We start from the raw sequence: 27,922 nt of genomic DNA on the forward strand, positions 1-27,922 counted from the left end.
ACACTAACCTTGCATGGTGGCACAAAACTGGCCTACCTTGCTTAGCTTGTAGGCCTATATGTTTGTACATAATTGCATGTCTGCATGCGTGTGTTTTGTCTTCGAGTGTGTATTTGCATATATTTGTGCACATTTACAAGTGCGTGTTTGTGTCATATATTAATTAAATACTGTAAGGCGTAAAAATCAATACATTTCAGTATGTTATGATGTATGGCCATAGCCATATACTTTGCATTATTCTGAAATCTGTTCTTTTAATATAAATGTAATTTGCTTATGATGTGTACACCTACCTGTCCTCTCCATCCTCTTCGTCTTATTTTGTGTAATTGTAATAAAAACAAACCAATAAAACAAAGTGAGCAAATCAGTCAAATGAAAGCTAGTTTTAATATCACTGTACTTTTTTCATTGTATTATTTTAAAAAAAGTTTGCGTACCATTTGTTGAGATACATTGTTTATATAAGCAAAATATATTATACTTTTCATTTGATTACAGTCTGTACAATCATCTGTTGTGTCTAGTACATTATGATTCATTTTTACAGTGAAAGGAAGGATATATCAAATGGAACTGCGACAGACTTCATGATAGGGATTTCTAATCGGGCTTACAAATGCCACACTTGTCGATGGTTACACTGGCGCAAACAACACTGTTATCAGAGTGAGACTGCCAAGCAGAGAGAAAAAAAAGCAGTAGCAATCATAACTTGCAGTAGAAATATAATAAGCTGGGAATGTCCATTGGAGTGTCTTAGCAGAGCATTTCACGTCATGTTAGAATTGGCACATACAGGAATACTTCACATAACGTTTTTCACATAAAATTTGACATTTTGCTGTGGAGGATTCATTTAGATTCAATTAGGATGCACACACAGTTGATCCTGTACAGCCCCTGCTCTTACCAACGTTTGAAACTCAGTCACAGAGGACAGTAAATCTTATTAAAGCTCATTTTCTTTCTGTAGTCCTTTGCGTTCACCTTCACTGTTCCACTGATCAAGACACCTCTGCAAACATTTCACCAAAAAGCAACAAGACAGCAACAAATGCATCAATTATATTTGTTCCGCTGCATAGCCTTATGGAAGACTGTAAACCTAATAGACAAGACTGAGCCATCTTTGCTCTATTTAAAGCACAACGTTGTCTACAGATGGTCATGCTGGCGTTGACGCAAACTCATCCGGGGAATTTTCAAAGATCTGAAATAAAGTTTGGGGACATCATTTTAGAGTGACGTTCATCACAAGATCATATGTCATCAGAATGTGGCACTCCATGTCCATCTGTGATTTGTGATGGCACTTAGGTGACAGAAAGCTGAACGCAGCATCGCCCTGTATTACAGGACCTCAGGAGGAACAGTGTTGTTCTGTGGGCTGGAATGTAAAACTCCCTGCAGCTGTGAATAGTTGTGGGATAAAAAAGTCTTTTCTTTGCATCTGAAACAGTATCATCAGCATTCATTCTTCCCTCTCAAGTGGCGTGTGTGAAAACATTCGAAAGTCTCTGTGGACCACACACACACACACACACATACACACTCACTCACACACACACACACACACACACATGCAAAGAGGTGAGGTGAGAAACCACGCAATGTTCCTGCCTTTGCCTCTGTTCTGGGAAACGGAGCGGAGCAGCTGTGTTGGACATGCAGGCCTGACTAAACCAGGTTTGGGAGTGCTGGGTGGTGGATAAAAGAAGTGCTGGGGTGTCAGAGCAGGACGCAGTCATGTGGCTGGAGTGACTGGCTGGGCTGTTTAATGAAGCAAGCTGGTCTAAAGAGTCATCAGTCCAGGTGGCTGTGGGCAAGCAGGAAGTGAGGAAGTTAAACCGGAGCCACATAATTCCCTGGGAAAGTCCCAAAGGCGCGAGTCCGTTCTGACGTACCTGTAGAGACACAGGAATGTATGCAGTGGTCAAACAGTAAATACATGTGAGGATATTTCACTAAACAAAGGTGTGCTACAATGCAGCGGTTTGCAAAGTGCCAGGGGGTGCTCGGCAGAACAGTTTAATTTCACTAAAATTTAATTCACAAGAAATTTTTTACAACATAAAAAAATGCATGACTGATTGTTTCAGCATTGTTCAAATCACACCGCTTCAAGTCAATTTCTCTTCATTCAGCTATGATATCAAAATAATCTTTTCATATCAGGGTCGCTAGGTAAAAATCATTTAAGATGGGTGGGTCATGAAAACCCCTGCACAGCATAGGTTCACCTTAGTCAAGCCTGTAATGTTTCATTTTCTCCACTAGAGGGCGGGACTGTACATGTAAACACTCCATGATATGGTATTTAAAACTTCACAATCTCTTCCTCACCTACAAACCAGCCGTCATCACATTTCTCCATCACTTGTACAATGTCTCCTTCCCTCAGTTCCAATTCATCTGTATTCTGTGGTTTGTAGTTGTAAACAGCTTTATATCTGCAGTTGACAGCATGGAAACACACACACACACACACACACACACACACACACACACACACAGGCTGAGATACAGGTTCATACAGGTTCATTGTTGTGCGCTGATAAATGGCACACAGTATGTTGGTTATTTTGGTTTGAAACAGCACGATCCTGTAATAAAATTCAGACTTACGGTTGGCGTTGCACCACTGAGGAGCCGGGGTTGGTTGGCACTTGCATTTGCGGGAAGGAGTTGTCATGTGGATTAGTTGGGGCCGCCTGTTTTGTTATTCCACCCTAGAAGAAATGGAAACTTTGTGTTATGCAACATGAAATAAGATGTTATAAACAACATTTCCATCTACCGCTTGGGCAACACTGTCACAAAGAGTTACGGGTGTGGTCATGCAGTGTCTCTCTAACACGAAGCAGTGAGTGCGGACCTGCGAGGGGTCAGTGTATCTTGGGGTGCTCGCTGTGGCTGCTCCTGCTCTGTGTGTGGATGCTGGCGGCGACTGCGTGGATGGTGAAACGGCTCTGGCTATGGGGTTCTGGTTAGCTGATCCGCCCCAGTGACTGTTCTGGTTGGTGGGTGAAGTGGGTTTGGAGGTGTTGTGGGGCCAAGTTGTTTCTTTGGTTTTCGGGGTGAAGGGGCGTGACTGTGAGGCTGTGCTGCCATGAGGTACAGGTGAGGACGGCTTCAGCGGGGAGTGCTCGGGCTCTGGGCTGAGGGACGTGGGGGTGAAAGGGGAGACTGGTGATCGCGGGCAGGGCGAGTGCAGCGGGCGGCCCGGACTCTGGGGTCCAGGTGAGACGGGAGACATGGGGCCCATCGTGAAGTCGTCCGTGGAGTACTTGGTGCGGGGCATCTTGTTGACCTGGACATAGTTGGCGGGGAAGATGCCGCTGCGGCTGGTCCCTGAGATCCTCCCCTCCAGCCACCTGTCATCCACACGCCTGGTCACACTGATCACCTCACCCTGAGGAACAACAGCGCACACATGAAACAAGAGAACCGATCAGCATAGAAAATATACTGTAATAGATAGATTGTAATAGATAAACTTAAAGGAACACTGCACAAAATTGCAGAGGGTGGATGGAAGTGAGAAGCTTTAGACCAGGGGAGTTCAATTAAAATTTTAGGAGGTCTAATTACTCAATGTTCATCATATAGAACTTTAGATGTGATTTGTAGGCGAATATGGATGGAGTATTGAGAGTCTATATGCAAGTGTATTTAATTATAACATGCCATGAAGTACAATTCATTTATCAGAAACCTACCAGTAACATAAAGTGCCTGTTACAAAACTGAGGTAGCATTAGGCATAATAAAACACAGTAGTTTTACTGGATGAAAAACAAAGTGATTCATTTGGACAAACACAACTTTGTCTTCAACACAGCTTTGGCATTTTTCTTTTTCGCCTACATTTGCATCTCTCTCTCACAGAGTATAAGCACTTTCTGCTGTACAATCGCTTTGATTGGCCAAGGGAGCTGGGTGATGTAGATTACGCACAGGATTGGACAAGACACAGAGATACAGTAGCCATCCCCTCTCTCTCTCTTTCTCTCTCTCCTGCCTTTCCTATCTCTCTCTACTGTGACTGTCAAATAAAGCAGACGTTCCAAAAAAAGAGATGCAGCAGTCACAACAAACCACAAAACTATAAAAAAAAAAAAAATTTGCAAAATGTTCTCGGTCCGGGCAGAACCATTCCTGGGTCCAGATGTGGATCAGACTCTGCTAATTGGTGATGCCTATTTTAGACTAAAATGACAACAGATTTCATCTATTTGTGAGTCAGGCCACAATGACCACCATATGGACTCAACCACCACACATGTTAATTCGTTGTTTGCATCAGTTCAGCCTGAACGGCCCTCACTCCAGCTGACCCCTGGCAATTTTGCATAGCGCACCTTTAACACATCAAAACAATGTATATAAAATATGATCTTTAAATCCTAGATTAACCCGTGGAGAGCTAGGCCACAGAGTGTCATTTTATCATGCAAACCTTAGAAATAGTAATGGAATATCTCCACTACGCTACACGACAATGCTAATTTCTTCAAGCGTAGCAATTGTTATTTCTGTTTTCCAATTTGGTGAAATGTCACTTCTCGCTGACATCCCCTCAAACTGAGTCCATAGTTTCTTAAAGGATCCTGATTGGTCTAGACATTTGGTAGCTTCCGGTGATGCTCTGGTTGGTTGAAGTATATCCAGATGGTTTGACAACTGCATTTTCACATAAACATATTTCCCAGTGCAAATTTAAATACTCTGACGGATGAGGTTAAATGGCTTATAGTGATGCTCACTTTACGAAAAGATAGTTCCACAGGTAGGTCCGCGTTAAAGTTGTACAGAGCCACTGCTTCCCCGTAGTCCAACACCTGCAGAGTAGGAGACTTTATAGGCGTCGGCTTCTCGGTAGGAGGAAGGATCTGTGAAGGACAGAGCGAGAGGCTTTCAGAGAGTCACACATAACAAGCACTAAGAAACGTTTGAGAGAAACAGACAGACAGCCATTAATGAGAGACATGAAGAAATGTACCTCCACATAGGCAGTGGGGAAAATCCCAGCTCTCCCATGATGCTCTCCCTCAAACCAGTTGGCGTCTACCTGCCTGTGGATGTAAACAATGTCTCCTTTCTGCAGTGGCAGCTCCCTGGAGTGAGCAAGACAATAAGATAACAAGACGCATGAGGAGAAATTCCAGTAGATTACAGAAACGAGAATTTTGTTTGCTACGGGGAAATACATTTGTTTCAATGGTGAATGAGAGAGTAAGGGCTGAAAACGCATTTATTCCTTCAAATGGACCTTGTGAAGAGGAATACCTAGATTTTATTTTTGATTTCTTTATTAAATGTAAAGGGTCATGTGAGACAGAAAGTGGCTTGTTTGCTGATCAGTTGGCGCTGTAACTTACTTTGGTGACTGAGCCTGGAAATTGAACTTGGCTCTCGCTGCTTTCATCTGGACAAACAAACGCAACAAGTTATTTAGAGTCTTGGAAGGACACACGAGTGCAGACCTTTGCCATTTGCAATTGGTATGGGACAACTGTGGAGCTTACTAATATAGAGTTTTATGAGTGCATGATTCCAAAATCCACTCAGATGACAAAATATTAAATACCAATGTTGAAAATCACACACAGTGATATTTGCATTCATTAGTAAGAAATGGATATGATCATACCTTCTTCTCCTCTCTCTTAGGTGGGAGATCCATGGCGTCGTATGCAGGGGAGAGGCGTTCTGATGCGGAGCAAAGTGGAGAGGAAACGCCCAGGTACAAGGGGTAGGACACCAGGAAAATAAGCAGACAACAGAGACAGAAGTTGTATCAATACCAGCAGAGCGTGAAATATGCACTGCTTTTGATCACTTCATGTTATTTCTGAAGCTGGTTGTTGCTGTGAGAAAGCAATCACAGCCATGCCAAGCACATTAGGGTTAGGGGGGAAAAAAATGTAATCATGGAAACAGTTCAGTTGACAATTATTTAGGCTGGTTCTCTGTGGACTAATTTCCAAGAAAAACAATTGGATAAAGCTAATCTGTAATCAGGGCTTCCGGCACGGTTCCACTTCCTATTTTTCTGTGCTTCCTCCCCACCCATCTACCCTCTTTTACTATACAAAATCTGCGAGGGCTTTCCATGCTCTCACCAGGCTTATATAAAATGTGCCAGAGGCAGACGAGCAGACAACAGAGGAAATGAGGAGGAATCATGAGACTCACAGCGGTATATTGGATTACTGGGGGCTTTCATCGAGTATATGCCCCCTGATTAAATGAGCGGCCTGCCTTTTTCGATGACTGTACATGTGTTACACTGAAAATCAGTGGGTTCAAGTGAGAGGAGATGTAGTATTCAACAGCTGCACCACTTCATGATGAACTTAAGCACTAAACCTGCATGTGCTCTGTATAACGCTAGTGTAAGAATTGACCTTTCCCATTCAGCTACCAAAATCAATATTTCTGTACATTAAAACAGACGCGGCCATGATGGAGCCTGTGCTGCGTGACAGTTTGCATGGGTGTTGTACAGCGACAGGGAGGAAGATACATATTTACCATATGTGGGAGCAGAGGCTGATGATGGGCCAACAGAACGGTGGACAGGCTGCTTTGACGCCGGCAAAGAGCTGAGAAAAGCAAGAAAATAAAACTTCTATTTTATTGCTGCTGTGTCTTGTCCCGCCAAACATTATCCGAATCAACAAGAGGATTCCTTATACAATCGAGGAAATGCCATTTCTGAATTTCTAGGTTTCTGAAAGACACAAAACCCATCTGCTTGCAGCTGCTGGTTTTCATAAAAAAATACATTGGACAGATGTTATGCATAAGCATGAAGAGGACAGCAAGAGGCTCATGCAGATGACTGTGTCCTCACACTTGAATAACGCTAAAGAGAGCTCAGCCACAATTTAACTGTTCAAAACCTGAAGAAATTCACTTGATTTCTTTCTTTCTTTGTTTCTTTCTTTGTTTCTTTTCTTTCTTTTTTAATAAATCTAAATTACCCCCAAACCCACAAAAATGTTAAAATTACAATATTATTATGGTTTTGTTATCAAAATATTAAAAAAAAAAAAAAAAAAAAAAAAAAAAAAAAGAGTTAAAAGAAGTTAGGGGGTTAAAATAAACTCTAAATGTCTCTATGGCTGAGAGACTTAATTCAGTGATTTCAGCCACTGATGATTCTGCCTTCAGAGTCATGAAAACTCAAGCCGTCCCACTCTGCATCCCACTCTGGACTGATTTGCATACACTGATACCCAGTCAGAGTTGTGTTGTGCTGTAGTGTTTGCAGCTGGCTGCGTCTGCCTAAAGCCAAACAACTGGTCCGGATGACAGGAAGCAGTAAAAAACTTCTATAATCTTACTGCTGTACAGTATGTTTCCATTTTACATGTCCTTAGCAACAGACATATTTAAAACAACAGTGCCACAGGCCACCTGGTAGGCAGGAGGTCGCCAGGTCGAAACACATGAGCTCAGCTTAGCAAACAACAACTAAGGGGGAAGCGTCCAAGAATGCATTACACACTTGGTAAGAAATGTGGAATGCTGCCCCTTTGAACTAACAAATATGGTACATGAACTTGTTAAAGTTCAACAGCCTCCCACCAGACTGTCCGGTGCTGAGAGTCACCTGAACAACTAACAGGCACCCTGGAAAGTTAGGGACGTTATTCAGTCCTCATTTGGTCTGATTACAGTACAGCAGGAAGCAATGAGCACAACAGCCACAGTTCAGGTATTCACACTTGGTGAAGCAATATCAGAGTGGATTATTGGGTTGCAAGCTGCACTCAGACTGGGGCATGTGTGCATAACTTCACTGAGGCCTATCCATTGAGTCCTGCTGTTACCAGCACTGCTTACAGTTTGCAGGATACACACTCATGCCACAGACCAGACAATGAATAGAGAATCAGTGTCTGAACTACAAAACACCTACAAGAGTCACAAGATTTATATTTTGTTGCCATTTCTCTTCATTATTCTCAATTACAGTATAGCTGCTTGACAGCTATCTCTCTGGACTCCACAATAGTCCACTTGTTGGTGGACAGAGCACATCATTGTAACAGTAACATGGAGACAAATTAGAAGTAGCACTGTTTTGTGCAAACACAACTATAATTAAACAGCTATGACTGCCAAAACCTAGCTCGTACAACTGATTTATTCAGAGCCAGCAGACGGTGCAGTCTCTCTGGGACATGTGAGAGATACAATATACTTTTATGAGAATGACATCTCAAAATGTTTGCTTTCATGTTACTTAATATGAAATTATCTCAACATGAATTTGATCATGAAATGGACATTTCACTGCTAAGGTCTTTTAACAGAATGGATTCTAGCAGTCCTTGTGTCTTGCAAGAAAACACAGGCACGACAATGCAGACATAATCTGCTGAATACCAAATACAGAGTAATTACACACAAAGCAGATTTGCTCAGTAAAGTAGTGAACTTCTCGTAGTGTTGTCACTAACCTGTAGTTGGTAGTCCCAGTCCTTGCAGCAGGTCCTGGATCCCTGCCTCTGGCCTCCTGGAAGCAGAGTCCACATTAACTGCTGTTTCCCTGCAGAACCACAGTATCTAACAGCTCAGAGGAAATCTCACTACAACTTAGACAGACTAGAGGTGGTGACCACTCCCAAAGGAGCAAGAAATCCCCTGGGTCCTATGCTCCTTGGGCTACAAGCACCGCCTATGATTGGTCTGAACCACCTTTGATTTATGCGAGGCAAAATTACAGCAGGAGCATGATGAAATCACATATGAATCAGGACAGGCATGGGAACCAACAACAGTTTTGGACGGTATTGTTGAATTTCCCTTTGTAGCACAGCGGTGTCTCAAAGCAGCCAAACCTTCAAATCAAGTAAACATCTGTCTCTATCAGAGATGTGAGGAAAATCATTTCAACAGATTCTTCATCTATTGGCAGGCAGATGTGTATTTGCTACGGGGGTGGAGGGGAGATTTGCAGGCAGGTGATTAAGATAGCAGACTCATCCAAGTGCAAGGCAGGCAGGCGGGTCCTGGGGCTGTCATCCAGGTCGCGGGAGAAAAACAATACACGCAGTCAAAGCTAGCAAGCAGGGTGGTCTCACTGAGACGGTCAGCCTTCACTGGGAAGTGGGAGGAGTGAGGGTAGGGGTGGGTGAGGTTTCTGCCGGATGGGAGTAGGAGGGATGCTTCAGCAGAGAGAGTCAGGAGGGGGGCTCAGTACCTCACCCCGGCCTCGACGCCGCTGCTCCTTCTGGGAAAGGCTCCTCTCCAGGCCCTGGATCTCCGAGTCTAGCTCAGCCTCAAACCGACTCAGCTCAGAGACCAGGCTGGCCTGAGCCAGTCGGAGTTGGAAGGGTGACATTAAAACACTGATACACAATCTGAGTCTTTGGAGCTAATGATGACTGCTTAAATGGTAAAAAAAAAAAAAAACACAGAAAAGCAAAACTTGAAGTATAGAGTCAAAGTGGCTCACCTCTATTGAAGGGGAACGGGGTTTTTCAGGTTGTTTGTTCACAGAGCGATAACCCTGAGGACAGAAAAAAATAACACACAAGGGGGCATGAAAATTATTATTTCGTGTCATCTTATTCATAAACATCTACCTCCACTTCAGCCAGTTTATTTGACAGTGTGTCAGATGCTGGATTGTGTTTACTTCATGGCTCTGAGTGAACGCAGCGCAGTTCAAAAGTAAATCTAAATTGTAAAGTACTGTTAACAAGTGCCTCCATTAGTTCAGCGGCCAAAATTTTGTAACATGACACTATATTTTGTTTATAAAAGCGGTGTTATCAACAGCTAACAGGGCCTGGGGATCAGCTCATAGCTTAAAAGGAAATATCAGGTTTGACTTCATATTAGCATTTCCAGGAATGCAAGTATGAGCCAATTCTTGTTCCCGGCACAAATTCTAGGTGAATATTGTTGAGATTAAATCCCTGGAGTGGGTCATAGATGCATTTTTCAAGTACTGGGAGATTTTTAGCAGGTCATCTTCAATTCCAAATTTCTGCCAACAAGGAGCAGATGGAAATGGATAGAGCTCGGGTTTTCAGGGAAAGATAGAGAGCCATTGTCAGCAATAGAGACGGGCAATCATTGTGGCTATATGTAAGACAAAATATGATGTGGATTCATGAACATAGACGAAATTTGTCCCACAGAATATGAGCACAGGTTGGTCATGAACCCAGACAACGCCCACATTTATGTTTCATTGGTCTAAATTATAGTGAAGTTGTTTTCCCTGATGTAGTTTGCATCTACATAAACACTATGATGACCAGCCAAAAACACTGTATGGGCCAGCCAAAACCTCCTTCACCCTCTCTTTATAAAGACTTACGGTCCAATAATAAAAGCAGATTCAATCAAGTAATACTTTAAAAGGCTTGGCTGGAGAGAACCGCAGGCTCCCAGCTCTTTTTTTTTTTTTTTTCTTTTTTTTCAGGTTTCTTGAAATACCTTGGCTGAATGTGTCCCTCTTAAAGCCAAAGCCTCCTCCCGGCTCAGAGTCATCTTCACTTCAATCACAAGCTATGATGTCATTGTGAGGGAGCACAACACCTGATATGGTCTGTGCGCTCACTGCTCAGTGGTTTTATAAACCTAACCCTGTCCAGGAGACAGTGAAAAAAAAAAAAAAAAAAAAAAAAAAAACAGGAAGAGCCTCGGCCCCTGTCACCCAGAGGAAATGAAATAAGTCTCCATGCTGTGGGCCATTGTGCACTACAAGAGGTTAACACCATAATACGGATCACAAGACGCCCCAGCTCCCATGGGGGAGTGGAAACAAAGATTTCTTTTCTTCACACGCACACAGATGCAAGGCTCAATTTGCACTAGATCTGGGACATTGTCGCAAGAGCCATTCAAAAACAAATACTCTGCTCTCTAAATCACCACAGGCATTTAAACACAGAGAGCACTCAAAATGCTGCACACTCGGTCACTACAGTTAATGGGCTGTGCAGAATACACAAGCCTATCGATGACAGCCCCACTAGTAAATAAATATACTGCTAGCACTGAATGTCAAGGGGTCACCAGGTTTTACATTACTGACACACAGTTGGTATAGTGGCAAGTGGCAACCAATGCAAATGCCTTTACTGGTCTGAGAATTGAATTGTATGACAGAGGGGTGCCTATTGCATCTTGTGAATAAAAGTGGAAGCTACAGTTGTACATACACCTGGTGAGGAGATGAGGGTGCGTTGCAGAGTGACCACACTTGCAGGTTATGAGTTACTTTGCGTGAGAGTATAAAATATCAAGACTGAGAGGCTCTGAGGGTATTGACAAAGCTTAATCCTCAGAGAAAAGCTGCCCATCCTCAAACCTGTTCTTGAAGGGAGCGCTCCCCAACCCCACCACTGACAAAATACTGCAAGGCTATACAAAGTATGTCAGCGATTAGATCCACGAATGAAACAAAAACAAGGACACAAATAGCTAAATGCAAAAGACGTCACCGAGAACCAAACAAAGCCAAAAAAATGAAGATCCTCTGGTCACTGAGAGTGTAAGGTGAGCTGTGGTTGTGCGTCAGGCCTTACCTGGCTGTGGTTTTCTGAGGTGGCGGTGCTCTGACCAGGCTCAAAGTCAAATATGCTCTTCGGCTGAGGCTGCTGCTTTCCTGGGTCTGACAGCTTATCTACATCCTCACTCCTGAAACATAATCCCCCAGTGCGCGCACATACGCACACACACACACACACACACACACACACACACACACACACCATGGACGGCAACTTAATCATGGTTTCATTGTTGGTGCCTGTAGTGACAAATCCAAACTTGTCTGTCCCGCACTTTTTTTCTTTTCTTTTTTGTCTCTTTTCCCCCATTGCTCTTTGCCTGTTCTTTGGTTCTTTGGATGTTTTGTACATAAAAGCCTATGTCATTCACTGCCAGGCTTTATCTACTGCCAAGCATGACTGCCAGACCATTTAACATAAAACTGCACAATTAGAAGTAGTATCATAAAAAGCATTTAAAATATTTAAAGTAGTGTTTAAAATATACAGGAAATCAACCATGTGTATGGATATGACTATACTGTACTCTGCTACCTCATCAAACGTAATGTTTATTACAATAATACTGCAGTTCTATGCTTTAATTGCACATGAAATGGTGTAATATCTTGCATCTCTATAAGAACATCACTCACTGCACTAATTAGAAACTTTTTTGGATTATACATTATGAAGGCATTTATTCTCTTTCTGGTCTAATCTGGTCTGTTTGTATGGTTTATTTAAGATATTTTGATTTGCTGGATGTGTGCAATTTAAACCCCAACTGCAAACCAAATTTCCCTTATGGGACAGCAGAACTAAACTGAATTGAATTGAATTGAATTGAATTGAAATGAACTGAATTGCCTGCAGGTATGAATGTGAGTGTGAGTGACTGTGTGTCAGTCTGTGTTTGCAGTGTGTTTGACTTGTGGTTTCCCTTGGGTGTTTCCCTGCCCTCCCCACAATACATGCTGGGATGGGCTCCAGAATCCCATGACCATCAATTGGAAAAAGTGGCTACAGAAAATAAATGGGTTAATTGAACTGAATCAGTGTGAACTCACCAGTCTGGCAGGGCTCCGTACGGTGTGAGTCTGAAGAGATTCTTGTCCGCTTCGTTCTCGTCCTCTGTATTAGCAGATGTCTGGATCCCTGAGGACCAGTGGATCAGTACAGACCAAGTTGAAGTGAAAAGAGAATATGTAAGGACAACAAATCATCGTAGTTTTATGGGTTCACTTACGTTCAGCTGCCCACCGCTCTGCAGCCTCCAGCTCGGGTTCTGGTAAACAGATTGAACAAAGATAACACGCATGTCATGACACTGGAAACCCACACTTGCACTTTCCATTAAAAAGCATTCCAACTCCCTTGTAGTAAAGTAAGATGAAATCAAACCAGGTTGCCTCTCCTACAGTCAGTGGAATTGACTTAAATTCAGACTTATAGCTCAAATTATGATACTACATTCACTGGTTACAACGTGGCACTCTTCCATGCAGGAGATATCCATCAATAGTAACTTAATAAATTCAAGAATTAGGTTTGGCAAGGTTATCAGGCATCTTCACATGATACTTGCGCTGCATTGTCATTAATGATTAATGTGAAATGTCAGTGGTTGTTTATTAAGACAAAGTGCCTGTAAAGTGCCGAGAATACCCTCTAATACAGAACGTCTGCTTTCAAATCAGATAACCTCCGCGCTGCAACAGTACCACAAACTACACAGATAACAAGGAATCTTTTTCAATTATGCAACTGGTAATGATGAAAAATGAATGGCTACATTAAACGCGGGCTGAGGTAAGAGCAGGGATTATTGTCGGAGTTAATAAGAAGGAACGTCACGCTCTTTCATCATGTCTCAGTTTGCCTCCCCAGTAATCTGTTTGCTGGATCAGCCCCGCACATCTCACACTTATAGAAAGGAATCCTCTGTTGAAGGATAGCGTGAGCGTGTGAGAGATGAGGGAGGAGGAGAAGCACCCTTACCTTCTGGCTTTTTGTGAATCTGTCTGAACATGCTCTTGTACCAGTCTCTGGGCTTGTTCACACTCTGGTGCGAGAGAGGAGGAGCGGTGCAGAGAGTAAACAGGTCTGACAAATGGGGTTTTCAGAGATACAGCACATGGATGTGGCAGGAACATGACAGGCAAGCTCAAAGCAACATTAGACTGGATTGTTTTGTTAGAATAAACAAAATGTGAAGTATATTGATTGCCTATCATGACACCCTGATGAAAGCAAACTTATTTTAGGTGTGAGTCCTTGACTACTCAGAATAAGAGCTATTTAACATTGCCTGATGATTAAATGGTGTCATTTTCTATGTTTGTCTTACTGATCTGGAGGCGATGGGCATCCCAGTCTCATCTACTGGCCCGATCCCTGAGAACTTGATGAACCTCTCCTCCCTGGTGGGAGCCGACCTGCGCGGCAAAGTTGCAGAGCCCATGCCCTGCACGCCATTGGCCAGCCCACCTGATTTACATAATTGAGACAGAATGTTTCCATCACTTACTTTATACTTTATGATGTGCAGATCATTGATTAAAGGTCAAGCATGAACATTGAATCTTCTCCATTTTTTATTTATCACCAGGTGTCCTGGTCATACAATATCACACTTTATGATTGCATTTTATGATACAGGAAATTCCACAGCAGTAAAAGTTGAGTTTTATAGCACATAATCAATAGAAAAACATTTTCACTTGCAACAAGGAAACAAACTGTGCCACGTTCACACAAAACAAGTCCAAGCTATTATCTTCCAACCTCACACTTAATTAATTTCAGAATTTATTTTGGCATAAACACTGGGAGACAACAACAGCAAATTAATCAAACTCCCATGAACCTCAATGTCCTCTCTCACTGGCAGACTTGGCCTTCAACTGAATCTGATTTTTTTCCCCCCATGAAAACCTGGAACCTTTAACACCAATGTAAAGCACTGATGTGAAAATATAAGATCTTACCATGTGACTGCGCGGGGCCATAATATGATCCGAAGCTAAGAGTGGTTGGGCCACTTCCATTCATCTCTGAGACCTTGAAAAGGGCAGAATACCCATCAGGCAAAGAAAAAAACATCACAAAACAATGCAATATAAATTGCAATTATACTACAGATGGAAACTTGTGATGCATGACATTTCCACAGGGAGGAGCACTTGCATGTTAAATGCTACTGAGCCAACCTCAGCCTGTCCTAAATGCAGCGTTGCAGAGTTAGTTTTGCTTGCCTGCAACTCTCCAGATGGCAGTCTTGCAGAGCGATAAGGGCTCAGCGGAGGCGTCGGGAGACCAGGGGAGATGATCACCTCTTGAATCAGCTCTGGAGATGTCAGGAACTGCTGCTGACCGGAAGAGGCTTCATCCCCAGAGAAGACAATCCGGGAGCCATTTGGATGGTCCACCACCTCCACACGCTGCTGAATGTGCAGGAAATGAGAAGTAGATTAAGAAAAAAAAAATGTGTGAACTTTGCTCCTGTCATGTCCTCCTGTTGTCCCTGCGTAAACACCTCTCTCGCTGAAAGGTCATGTGAACTTGTTAGCAACGCAGCTATTCTCCAGAGAATAACTGGCCTCTGTGGGGGAGCCCCTGATGAAAAGGCCCCTAATTTATTTAAAGCACGATCGGCGGGAAATGGTGTTCCACCCACTTCATCATCTCTCTTGCGGCGACTGCAGAAAGGCCTCATTCAAGGTGCAGAGCAGGGGCACTGAAACAGGAGAAGCCCATTATGAGCCCATTAACTACCTATTCACCAGGCCGGACTATGCTCTGGCCAAGGGGCGGAGCTGGGGCCAAAGGGGTCAGGGAAGGGTCATCGATGTCAACCTTTAAGTCCAGCAGTGCCCTGCGATTCTCTGCTCCTGTGGTCGCCATAGTAATTGGTGTACCCCTCCCTCATAATAGACAGCCTGCCTCTCCTGTTGGAATGCTGTGTATTTTAGTGGGGTGCTGGAGACCCTCTGTGAGGATGCTGGGGGTCATGGGAAGCTTGAGGCAAAGTCATATTACTGTGACACTTGACTGGGCATATTTCATAAACATGTTAATGAAATACTTTTTACTCAAATGCACCCGTTTTATTGCTGTTTTGCATTGATTTCCTCATATCTCAGCAACTCTGCCAAAACTCTCTGAGGATAATGTCAGTAAGAAATGTCAATAATCACAATCACAATACTGTTACCTGAGACTGCATATGATCTGTTAAGGTCTTGCGTCAGATTTAAATCCCTGTGCCCAGCATCAAAAGTACCTGCGAAGAGAAAACAAATCACCAAAGCGTCAACAGTGTTTTTACAGTGTACACTTAAAATAATCCTAGATCATTTGTCTTGTCCATATCAAGCAGGATATCCATATTTTGAGAATTTATTTTCTGTATTTCTTTTGCAACATCAGTAGCAAAAGGATTTCACTCTAGAGTATTGTTCTGGTCCTTATCCAGTTGGAGATATTTGCTGCAGTAAGCCATGTTTCCTCACATTTCTCTTGAATATTTGATTTTAAATTATGTGTGCCTCACTCCAGTACAAAGCTACAAAGGCAGATGGAGAGGCTTCCACGACATGAACTACTTGGAAAATCTAGTGGCATCATTGGAGATCTGCAATCGCTGTCTGTGAAGCTGTGCTTGCGTGCTATGTTTGTTTGTATATCTTTTAAATTCCTTCTCTAAATCTTGGTGCACTTCCTTTTCAGCAAAACTTTGAGTCATTAGTTGCTTGGGTTTCCACAAAGTCTCCCCGTCATAAATCAGATTTGAAACCTAAGGCGACTTGACAAGTGTTCCATTATCCTGTTCCCCTTTTGCTCCGAAGAGGGAAAGTTAGCATCATCCTCTTTTCCCTGTTACTAAGGCAAAGGCCATCCAAAACAATGATCCTGACTCACATGCCTGCCTCAGCCTCCCCTGTCATTCGGTGCGGTAAGAAGCCCGGCTGCAGGGGCTGGATGATGGGGGAAAGTCAGCTACTGAGAGCAGAGACCCGGTCCTCATCAATGGCACCTCTGAAAACCAGATTAGGCCTGCCGTTTCAACATCAAAGCCATGGAGGAATGAGAGGGAGGCCATTTCCGCTCATGTATAAGGCAGGCACCTCTCATCTACAGTGGCTAAATGGGCCCATAATAACAGAGTTGGCATGGAAACCGCAGATCTGCTCCCATACAACCCTGGTCTCTGCCGCTTCTATGGGATCAAGTGATCCTAAGCTGTTCCTTTTGGAATGACCTTTCACCACTGCAAGACTGGTCAGAATATTGAAGAAAATTGGTAATAGATAGTAATAAGATCTTTTTTGTTTAACAATTGTAAGGATGTGGGTTTTTTATGATGAAAACTATGATGTGCTCTGGCTTTGCAGCTTGGCTAAGTAGTAATGGCTGAATGTGGGCAAGGCTACTACAGGCTGAGCCCTGTCCAAGACAATTTGAACTGATGAGATTTCCATGTGGCATTTGCAGCTGAGCATTAGAGACTATAATCATTGTGGTGAAGACCGAGAGGACTATAAGCACTGTGTCTCTGTGCAGGGGAAGACAACGCAGAGCCCATGTGGTAACAGAGTCAATGTTCCAGTTTCCAGACAACGATGTCAGCCTATCTGAGTCATCATCTCCCAATAAACTGAGTTACATAACAGGAAAAATATGGGAACCGAAGGATTGTGTCTGCAACAATGCCATTACTGCGCTGACGTCCTATCATAGCTGAGAGCAATCACAGTCAGGTCATTATGTATAACAAAAGCTAACAATGTAAATGAGCTAAACTCACTCATAATGGACTGCAGTTCATCTGACTGACCACGTTTGACATGCTCGTCTCGATCTGTCCTCTGACGGTGCTAGAAAACCAGTGGGCTCCGATTCACTTTAGAGGTCCTGGCTCACTGATAATCAGATAACTAAATGTGTTACTCATTAGCATTTTCGACAAATAGTCTTCCCACACAGTTCTGTTTAATTCAGCGCTCCTAAAGAGCAAACAATGGGGCTCCTTTTCCACCTGGACACTACTGACATTCAAGCCTCTGCAGCAACCCCTGCAGCACAAGACAGCTGCCCTCTGTTTGCTCTGTGTTTCACAAAGTGTTTTCTAGAGAGATGTCAAATAATATTATTAATTAGATACAGAATCGCAATGCATTGTCCAACCACAATGCCAGAACTGGTGATGCCTTCAGTCAAAGCATCATTCAAATTATAAAACATACACAAAATATGATTTTTGCTGCAACCCTTACTTATATTCCCATGGAAGTAAAATTTTCTCAATTCAAGAGCATTTGGAGTGATATTATTAAAGTCATTTTTGCTGATACTACATTATTATACAAAGTTGGCACTTGTATTACATTCTGTTGGAAGTCATGAAGAGCTATGGAGCCCTAAGAGTAGTAGCATCATGATATGTAGGCCTTGGCCAAAATTGTGCCTCTGCTTGTTTCTATGAATTTGTGTGGGGAGTCTGGGGAGCTAAAACAACTGAGAAATCCTCCAGTGCAGCACACATTCCCACTCCATGAGCACCAAACACAATCCTGCCTAATAAGGAAGAAATCAGTGCCGATATCTAGTGAAAAATCCCTGTCCAGCAGACTGGCTCTCCCTGCTCACAGCACTCAATGCATTCTTATCTAATTACTGAGATTCAACAGAACAGCTATCGACTTTCTCATGAAGGGGAGGGGGTCCCAGAGTTGAGCACCTTAATACTTTCTTTCTGATGTTTACTAATTAGGGGAAAAGGGTTATAAAAAGTAAACCCCTATTAGGTGAGAAAACCATAATCACCATCAGATCTGTTCAGGGACAGAAGAGAAAATGATGCCATAAAAGGTGGATGTGATCTCATCTTGGAGATGAGCTCAACACAAAGGCAGTGAGATTTGTTTTGTAATCCAGATGCCTTCCTTCAGACAGATAGTTTGCCAAACACCAGTATTTCATGTTTCCAGCCCATTGAAACTGTACAGTGCATCTCGTGTAGCATTTGAACCATGCCTTATGTTTTTCCCTGTAGGACGACAGGCTAAACTGGGACAGTAGGAAAGGATAATTGAGGACATGCAAGATGAGAAATGGGGGATTTCTGTATGGAAATCACAGCCTCTGTGAATATCTCTGTCCCCAGGGAGCTCATCTGCTCCCTGGAAGAGCTGGGCCAGATGTTAAGCTCTGTAAACTGAACCGGGGAGCAGAACTGGCATCAAATTCATCACCATAAATACATGCACATCCTGTTCAACCAGCTCCATCACCTCAAAAGAGCATGTTGTCAGTTTTTCAAGTTCCAAATGCTATTGCGATACTGTTAAGAGAACAATTATATTTTCTCTTGTGAAAGGAGTGGATGAGGAACCGGACTATTTATGTGAACTTGCTGAGCCGGAGCAGACTTAGTCAGCAGGAGCACAGTCAGTGAACCTCACCACACCCTTGTGATTTCTGTGAAATCAATGGGAGGTTTCCACTGCTGAGAATAGCAACACAATTTTTACAAAGTAATAATAGCATTACTGAAAAAAAAAAAAAAACACTGTCACATCTGCAAATGAGTGAAAAGGTAAGTTCCCCCTCTCACACTGACCTAATCGATTAGTCCCTTATTTACAGCAAATTAAGATTTCCAAGGATGTAATGTTATTTTTCACTGAGTGTTGCAATTAGATCAGCTGATGAGAGACAAACTTGCTGTGAAATCATTATTGAACAAATTACGCTGACATCAATTTTCCATCCTCTAAACCTTTGCCTTCTTCTGTATAAGGCTGTGACCAGAGCTTGACCTGCCCTGCAATGACTCCCTTTCACACCACATGCAGAGCTTCTGGCATTCTCACTAGGAAAAAGACTACACACACTGATGAATAACTGTCACGGTGGTGAGCCACAAACTTCTGTGATCTGCTGAACTTACTGCTGCACCATCAAGAGAGATACACTTCTGGGGAGACTTCTTATCTTCAGGCCACTGATGGCTGATTGTCCTAAGACCTAAACAAGCAGAATTGTAAAATGCAAACTGATATAAAGTCCCTGGTAAACGTGCCAGGTCTGCCAATGGTCTGGTTAATCATTGACTCCATCAGGTGGAAACTACCACACACAGTCCGGCCAACGGATCTAAGTCCTGCTTACATACATGAGGCAAACACGTGCCAAAAATCATGCTTGTTTGCTTAAGGTGGTCATTTTGTTTGGGTAAACACTGTTCTGCAATGCATTTGACCTTAAACACTCTAAGCAATGTTATAGACAATTACAACAGTGTTAGATATATTGCAAAATTGTGATCTTCTAATGGAGCGTTCATGTCTCAGATGTTGCCAATAAGTGAGCACCTGCTGGCAGAATGACAGATGAAGTTTTACCAAGCTGGTACACAATGTTACTTCCGCCTAATTACTTGCATAAGAGCATCATAAACATGAAAGGATCATGCCTCAAGAAGCTGTGAGCGGTTAATTACAAGCACATTTTGGTGGATAAATAAAGCTGGCATTAACTTCTAAACATACGTGGGTGAATCAGCGTGCAGTTATGTGAGCAATGTGAGAGGTCCTGGAAGGTTGATCGCAGACTCCTGCTGGGCTTCCCCTCTGCAGCTTGGCAGATGTGGGAGCACAGACATAGCCCATACAAGGTCCTGGAGCTGCAAGTTTATGATATGCAGTTATTGGGGGATACACACATTTATCAGGAGGGAACTATTTCACCTCCTTGTATGGTGTTCCTCCAGTCTGAGCAACAGGAGGAGTCAGAGCCTTCGTGCTTCTTGTCAATGGAGAGGCAATGTGTTCACAGCAGGAGCCACAAGGCATTAAATCACAGCCTGCCTCTCTGCAGAGCAGCCAGCAGCCACTGAGACAAACGTTGGGGAAGCTTTGCATCTAGCCATTATATGCAATGCTCTTCAACTCAACAGTTTTAACAACTTTTAAACTCTGGTGATCCCGAATTTTCCAGAGATGCCAAAAATGTCTTGCTGAATCACAGGGAACTTTTTTTTAAAATGATGCACGACACATGAGATATTTTCTAACTGATGTAATGCTGCAGCCATGACACATTGACATCTTGGGTTTGATTATTTCACTCAATATAAACACTGTGTTGCTTCAGCTTTTATCCAATTTGAAGTTTAAGTAAATATCTGTTTACTTAAGGAGAAATTTAACAAAAAAATCAAGTAGCTAAAAGTCAAAGTAGCTAAAAAACAAGAAATTACAATCTCTGTTGGAAGAGCAGGTTGTGCTTCAACAATGTGATTCTCAGTGGAGTGCTAAACCCCAAAACCAATGGGCATATTCACAAAATGTGAAAAGGTATCACATCCAAAATTTTCAAATCAAGGACAAAATACACACCTGCTCATTTGGCTCACAAATAAACAAATGTGAGACAACTAAACAGGTGAAATGTGACTATTTTGCCCTGATTTGAAAATTGGGGATGTGCTACCTTTTCACACTTTTTAAAAATGACTATCAGACATGACATGAGCAGATACAAAAACACAAGAAACGTTCATGGCTGTCATTTTGCATATTCAAAGTTGAGTAGGGCCTGGTGGAGCTCAGGGGGCAGCCCGGCCCTCGGTGTATCACAAAAGGAATCAGAGCAGGGTGTGGAAATCATCCTGACAAGGTGAGGAGCCGCTATGTGACGGCAGGACAGACGTGGGGCCACAAGGCTTGACACTTGAAGCAGGACGGGAAACTTGTCTGACAAAACACAATATTTCCTTTTGCGTCATTACTTAAATCTCTGAAGCCAAGATAACAAGTGCCAGTGTGCCCATACCCACAGGGCAGAACAATAAGAAGTGACATGTTGGGTTAACGCTGCCCGTCATTCCCCCCCTCTGTGCTTCTGTGGTGAACACTCGGGTGTGCCTCCGAGCTGCCCTCCTCCACACTCTCCCCAACGCCGAAGCGCCAGCCTCTGAGCTCCCCCAGGAGTGTTTCAGCATCAAAACACCACAGATCACATGGCTCAGTGGGAATGAGTGGACTTTTCCTCAGGTGCCCTTTAAAAAAAAAAAAACGTCCCTATGTGTGGCCATCTTCAGCTTTTTTCTGCGACACTGAATTCCTGGGAAAGTCTTGCAGCACTAATCCTGTGAAGCGGTGTGTAAGCCCGGAGCAGTCTGGCAGGTTACTCAACCTTTAAATGAAAACAGACGACAGCAACAAACCTACCTACCAGGCGTAAGATCGCGCAGTCATAACGTACGAGATCACTATCTGGTGAACGCATGCTAGTGATTTGGATCTAACACATGCTGGGCTCCCGTGAGAGTAAGTGTACTCACCTTGAATCTGCCTCTGACCAGTGAACTCACGCCTCTTTCAGTCTTGTCTGCTCAGTGGTGCACATAAACTAATATTTCAGAGGGTAGTCCTACACTGCTCTCCCTCTCTCTCTCTCTCTCCCTCACATAGCCAGGACACACAATCTTTCTCTCTGTCTCTCTCTGTCTCTCTCTCTCTCTCTCTCCCTCTCTCTCTCTCTCTCTCCCAGCCCTCGCTCCGCCCGTGAAGGACTTCCCGGTTGACATGCATCGCCATAGCAACCCCCTGGGCCCTGTTCAAAAGGCACCCTGCTCTTGGCTTGTCAGTGCAGGGCACCTCCTTCAATGAAGAAGGCCTATTGTTGTGATAAGGTGATATTTCACAGCGCAGGGTTAACGAAAGGGGAATGCAAATAGTTAATCACCTCCTCACCTCCCAGACACTCACCACTGCCCAGTGACTCTCTCTTGACTCTCTCTCCCATGGCTCCCTCTCCTTTGTGTGTGTGTGTGTGTGTGTGTGTGTGTGTGTGTGTGCGTCACTGGGAACACAGGGGCTAGGTCTCTACCGAATCAAAGGGATGAGGGGAGAATAGGAGCTCTCTCTGTTCCTTGTGCTTTGGAAGCCTTTCTGAGCCATTAGTCTTTGCCGTGGTACATCACTGACACTGGAGCCAGGACTGGTCTGCTCCCACTCCCAGACAAGTCTGCGTTCTGTCACGTCCTCCTCGCCTTCCTCCTGTCACATACGCATCTAGATTATTACCTCCACCAAGGAGCTGCGACCTGCAGCGGGAGGGTTATGTGATGGCCCCATCCGTCCATCTGTCTTTCAGCAGGACATCTCAAAAGGTGCTTGGACCAATTTGCAAAAACTTGGTGGAAAGGTTGGTTATGGGCCAGAGAAGAAGTGATTAACTTTTCAGGCCATTTGGTCTCAAGGGGGCGTGGCAGGGGCGGGGCCAAGGGTCGTTGTTTTCTGTAGCTGGTTATGGGTCGAAGCGGTACAAACCAACTTTCATCCAGGGGAATTTTTTTTAGTTTTAAGTTTTGACTTTAGTTCTAGCTTTATTTTGTGTCTGAGGTTAGTTTCCAAGGTACATTTACATTTATAGGTTTAGTTTTTCTTTTCTTAAAGTTTCTAGATTTGGTTTAGCTTTTCATTTCTTTTCAGTTTTAGTTTTAGTATTTTTTATTATAATCATATCCCGGGTAAGATTCAGTGATGTACAGTCAGTGTGCAATTTACTGATAGACTGAGACTGGCATAGGACCACTCTATTTGTTTTAAAAGATGAAAAGTAATTATTCTTTGCATTTTTTTTATTGTAGTTTTAGGTTAATTTTCAGTTTTTGCAAATGTCAGTTTCAATTTTGTTTCAGTTAATACATTTTTTTTGCCACCAATAGTTTTTGCGTTAGTTTTTGTTGACACTCCACTGATTCTTGGGAATTTGGATAAAACAGGTTTTAATTTTGAAAAAAAAAGTGAGTTAAATTACAAAATCTGAAGGTATATCATTATAGGTCAAGGTCTTGGCTGTTCAGCAATGTACCGGTGCAACCTCCTCATTTTGCATTTTTTTCATAAAATAGGCATTTTTCCAGTTATTAGGCTACTTTGTTTTTGTCAACACCATCACCGCAATGTTTTTTTTTTTTAATTTGAAAAACATATTTTTGTATTAAAAGAGACTAATACTTTACATTCCAAAATTTATACCACTCAAGTCAATGGCTTCTTGCTTAAGAACCTTATTTAACTATTTGGTACAAAAAATAACAATCCTGAGCACTGTTATAAGCATTTTTCAGACTTCAGTCATCACCGTCAGACAGAAAACCTGACGGTGGTGACGTCTGACGGTGGAGACAAAAACCTGCTCTTTCACATGATAAGCATGAGTCGTTCACATTAGCCAGCTTGTTTTCGCCCTGTTGCTACCTGCATCAGACCTCTTCTTAAAAAGTATACATTTATTCCATAATCTAATTTAATATTTTTATACAGAAGTGACGGTGTTGACAATTTATGGTTGTGACAGTAGCAGTGTCCCAAAATATGAAGAGCTTTAAGAGAAAATAGAAAACTTCCAGGAGCCTGAGCGGTCTTGAAGCATGCAGTAGAGCTGAAGGTTTGAAAAGGGCTCCTCAGGAATGTAATTGACCTTGTAGTTGTAGTTTGTAGTTGAGTTTTTTGTTTTTTAAATAAATATCTGACAGTGGTGATGAATATGTGGGACACGTTTTGAGCAACCACAAAATAATAGTAAATATTGTTCAAAACTCGTTTGTAGTTTTTAATACATATTATGATGTACTCTTTCATGTGGTAAAGATATTATTCAATGAAATTATTACTTTTTGTTGTTTTAATCAAGTTGAAATGATTATCTCCTATCCGAGGACAACTGGTTTTGTAGGCCATGGGCCAACATATAATCATTAAATTAATAAAAAATAAAAATAAACCTATAAAAGAACCTTACAAATGTGCAAAGGACCCCCTGATTATGCCCTTGATTCTTTTTATTCATTAAAATGTTGTAAATTTCCAACAGAAATAGCATTTTTCTTAGTGGGACATGATTTATCCAAATTCTCAAGAATCAGTGACTCATTAGCCGAAAGGAGCATGATCTATGACAAAAGAACGGCTGAAATGGGGAGTAACTTAGCATAAACAGGGCCATAAGTTCCCGCTGAGACCTTGGTGGAGGTCTGTGCTCTACTGAGTGCCTCCTTTTAGCTGGGTGTGCTGGTTAGAGGAAGTAAGTGCTGTTTTGTTTGCTCCATTGCCTACAGACAGTAGGATGCTTGTCCTTTTGATGGCACTATCAGAGTGAAATAAATATTCAAAGTAGAGGATGCAGTTGGTGCACGGATAAGACCCGACAGTCAAATTCTTTAGTTGAATATGTCCGGTTGGAACAAACAGAAAATCTCACAGTGGTCAAACCACAGAGCCAGCAAGCTGTCCAAGAGGAATGAAGGACACTCTCCAATTCCTCTGTTGCTCCTCCTAACATACATACCAAATGAAACTAGGATTTCCAGTTTGCCATTCTTCTCAGTTAAGACAAACAGAGCCTGAAACCTGAAATCTAACAGGCCGACAGGCTTGTTTTGGCATCGCGTCTGCTGCTTCTTATACAGCAGGTTGACTGAGTTACAAGGTCCACGTTGCAGGTGAGTGGTCCAGTCAGCTGAAGTCAAACACAATCAGATCACTGCACTTTAATCTCCCAGAGAGCCCTGGCAATAAACTAGGGATGATTCAAAGGATAAAGTTGAACAAAAACTAGTAAATGATCTGTCTATATTTGTTTGATCGTGTAAGTGTGTGTGTTTGAGAGAGAGAGAGACAGAGAGAGAGAGACAGAGAGAGAGAGAGAGACAGAAGGAGAAAAAGAAAGAGTGAGTTTATGTGTCCTGGCCAGTTCCACCTTGGAAGTGAAGGAGTCAGCTCTTTTTAATAATTCAGTGGTCTGGCTTGTTGGAGCGAGCCTCATGGCAAATACCCATATCCATTTACTGAGCCTGCACACCGCTCCTCACAGGGTTGTTTTTGCCAAACAGTTGAGCCGCTGAACCTGAGAGGCGAGCCGGCCTGTAGGAGCTGTGGCTGAAGCTCCACCATAATCTGTATCCAGCTGGACGAGGCAGTCACCCTGCTGTGACCACATCTGACACCCTGTCACTCAGTGGCTAAATGAGGTAATCACGCAAGAGGCGATTGCTGCTCTGGCCCAGGACCCAACACCCCCCCACCCCCTTACACTGGATACTTGTCCACTTTCTCTATCTCTTGTCAACCAAACAAACTCAAATCCCTTTCCTTTCCTCGCCAGCGTCACAGAAAGCGCCACTTCTATTTCTGAGAAGCGAAGATTATCTGCAGAGGAGGGAAGAGGCATGCCTCTCTGTTCACTGAGATGAATGAATTCCAGCTCAGACCTATGCTATGTTGTTTCCCCATTGTAAAGTCTAGTCCATTGTCCTTTCACAGTGAGTGGTATGTACCAGTATGTTACTATGGAGCAACCATGAAGCTCATTAAAAGCCTGACAGCCACGGATTGCAGCAAGTGGACTCCCCATGACATAAATCTGTTATATAATCATAAGCTACATCACTTATGATGACTTTATTGCCCTGCGCCTCCTTTTTTTTCAACATTGCAAAGGCTTGTCTGAGAGAGGCAAGGAAACAAGAGAGAGCAGGTCTGTCACAACTGCCAGGTGGAAGATGTCATCAAAGAAAAATGTGGAGACACAGAACAGGTAGATAACCGTCTCTGCTTCCTTGGAGGGCAGATGCATAGGCCCGTGCCATATGGGTCACCTTTATCCGGGTTGCGTTCTGTGGTAGCATTTATGGAATGTCTTTCAGAGCAGCACAAAAGCACCGGGCTTTATTTTGCCAGTAAACAACATTCTGCTGAGCAGTCCATCTCCCAGGCCTGTGGGTCGCCCTGCCGGCTGATGAGGACAAGCGTTCCTCGTGTAGTCATATATCCTCATGAGACTCACTGCTTCGGGGATGCTTATAGTTTGGGAAGTTTTCCATTCAGTACAACATTACAGCACCCTTGGGACAGAGATGCTGGGGTAAACAGGCCCGCTGCAAGTCAGAGCCAAAGACAGGATTGCCCCTGTCCTTATCCAGTTCAGGGTTAACAAAGCCTGTATCTCTGATTTTGATATTTGCTGCGTTTTAACTTCACTTCACTTGACGTTTTAAATTCGCCTCGATGGCTCAGGAAAGTTCCACGACCCTTCGGTTTATATAATGAAACCTTTTCAAAACAAGCTAGATAAAATGAAAAATGCTTCACCATCAAACTATAAACAAGACTGTTTTTCTGACTTCCTGAAAGCCCAACATGCTGGAGATACATGGTTTTCAGTCAAAAGCCAGTAAAGGAAACAGCTGAAGTGAGGCTCCTGATGCTGGCATGAATGTGAAAGATGTTTTTGCCCAAACACAAACATGGATCCATGTTGAATAATCACCAAATGAGTGAATACATCTTTATATGACAGGGCTGTGGGTACACACAGAAACATCTCCAGCCAAAACAACAACTCCCGCCACAACAGGAGCCAGTTTTGGGACAGAGGCCTAATGATAACCATCTTCTGAACCACAAACAGTAAAAGATTGGCATCTACTGTAGTAAAACTCTCCTCATATCCTCCCCTTTCTCTACAAGCACGTTGAAAACGTGACAACAACATGCATGGGAATAAGAAACAACCCACATTTCCGGTTGGCATATTGACCATCTCATCTCTTGTTTGCGTCAGTGGTTTTCAGATATTGATACAATGAGTGATAGAAGACGACAACAACAACAACAACAACAGGATGCTCTAAATCTGTGTTAGAGACAATCCTCTTTCGGCTGACCCAATTCACGATGTAAATAAAAACCACGTCACATAATAATGACAGAGCCTTCATTCTCTAACATTCATTGACCAAAAAAAGTTCTTAATTTCTTATTAATTGTGATGAATATCCCTTTTCTGAGGTGACACTAGCCCTCTCTCTAGTCGTGGTAGAAAGAAGCAGCACAAGATATACAGTACTTACATAGCACAGCGGGCTGAGCAGTGAGGTCTCCTCAGTCCAGGGGGAGAGAGGAAGTGAATGAGAAAGAAGGAGGGAGGGAACCACTGCTGCTGCCCCCTCTCTCTCTCTCTCTCGTTCTCTCTCTCTCTGTTCTCTTTCTCCCTCTCTCTGTCTTTCTCAGGCAACAGGGTGTCTTTTATCTTCCACGAATGATTCAGCTTGGGTCTGAATGTTTGACTTAGTGTGTGTTGGTGTGTGCATGTGTTTGGCATATGTATGAGTGTGTGTCTGTGTGTGTCTCTCTGTGTGTGTGCGTGTGTGTGTGTGTGACTGTGCAAGCAGGCAAGTCCTACGCTCCACAGCTCATCAGGGAGAAGGGACTCAGTAATAGTTTCCATCCACAGCTGGAAATAATAGAGATTCCCATACAGGCACAAGCTCAGTGGCACCGCCCTTTAGTGTTTTATGAGCAGAAAAAAAAGGAGGC

At 43.0% G+C, this 27,922-nt stretch overlaps 1 protein-coding gene across 8 annotated transcripts; it reads right to left on the reverse strand.

Moving 5' to 3' along the window:
• Window positions 1-374: 374 nt before the first annotated feature.
• sorbs3 (sorbin and SH3 domain containing 3) lies at window positions 375-27,507 on the reverse strand. 8 transcript variants are annotated; one of them, XM_030060005.1, is made up of 21 exons: window positions 27,457-27,507; window positions 15,745-15,813; window positions 14,786-14,971; window positions 14,519-14,591; window positions 13,879-14,018; window positions 13,530-13,593; window positions 12,778-12,816; window positions 12,599-12,686; window positions 11,565-11,676; window positions 9,479-9,532; window positions 9,224-9,334; window positions 8,481-8,536; window positions 6,544-6,614; window positions 5,660-5,718; window positions 5,388-5,434; window positions 5,009-5,123; window positions 4,773-4,898; window positions 2,882-3,418; window positions 2,632-2,735; window positions 2,350-2,456; window positions 375-1,910 (listed from the first exon to the last, which is right to left on the reverse strand). In XM_030060005.1, the coding sequence occupies exons 2-21, from the start codon at window positions 15,754-15,756 to the stop codon at window positions 1,849-1,851; spliced, it is 2,163 nt and encodes a 720-aa protein (XP_029915865.1). In that variant the 5' UTR covers window positions 15,757-15,813; window positions 27,457-27,507; the 3' UTR covers window positions 375-1,848. The 8 variants fall into 8 exon arrangements, with proteins under 8 accessions (XP_029915865.1, XP_029915863.1, XP_029915869.1 ...); XM_030060003.1 differs by having other exon boundaries at window positions 14,786-14,974; XM_030060009.1 differs by lacking the exon at window positions 27,457-27,507 and adding an exon at window positions 21,880-21,999 and having other exon boundaries at window positions 3,317-3,418; window positions 14,786-14,974.
• Between the last annotated feature and the right edge of the window lie 415 nt (window positions 27,508-27,922).

The sequence above is a fragment of the Myripristis murdjan genome, chromosome 9 (assembly GCF_902150065.1).
Source record: "Myripristis murdjan chromosome 9, fMyrMur1.1, whole genome shotgun sequence".
NCBI classification, from domain to species: Eukaryota; Metazoa; Chordata; class Actinopteri; order Holocentriformes; family Holocentridae; genus Myripristis; species Myripristis murdjan.

Coding starts and splice junctions, on each gene's coding strand:
- sorbs3 (XM_030060003.1), bottom strand. Junction 14,019..14,518: donor TGGCCCCGCGCAGTCACATG/GTAAGATCTTAT, acceptor TATGTAAATCAG/GTGGGCTGGCCAATGGCGTG. Junction 5,719..6,543: donor AGCCTCTGCTCCCACATATG/GTAAATATGTAT, acceptor GCTCCGCATCAG/AACGCCTCTCCCCTGCATAC.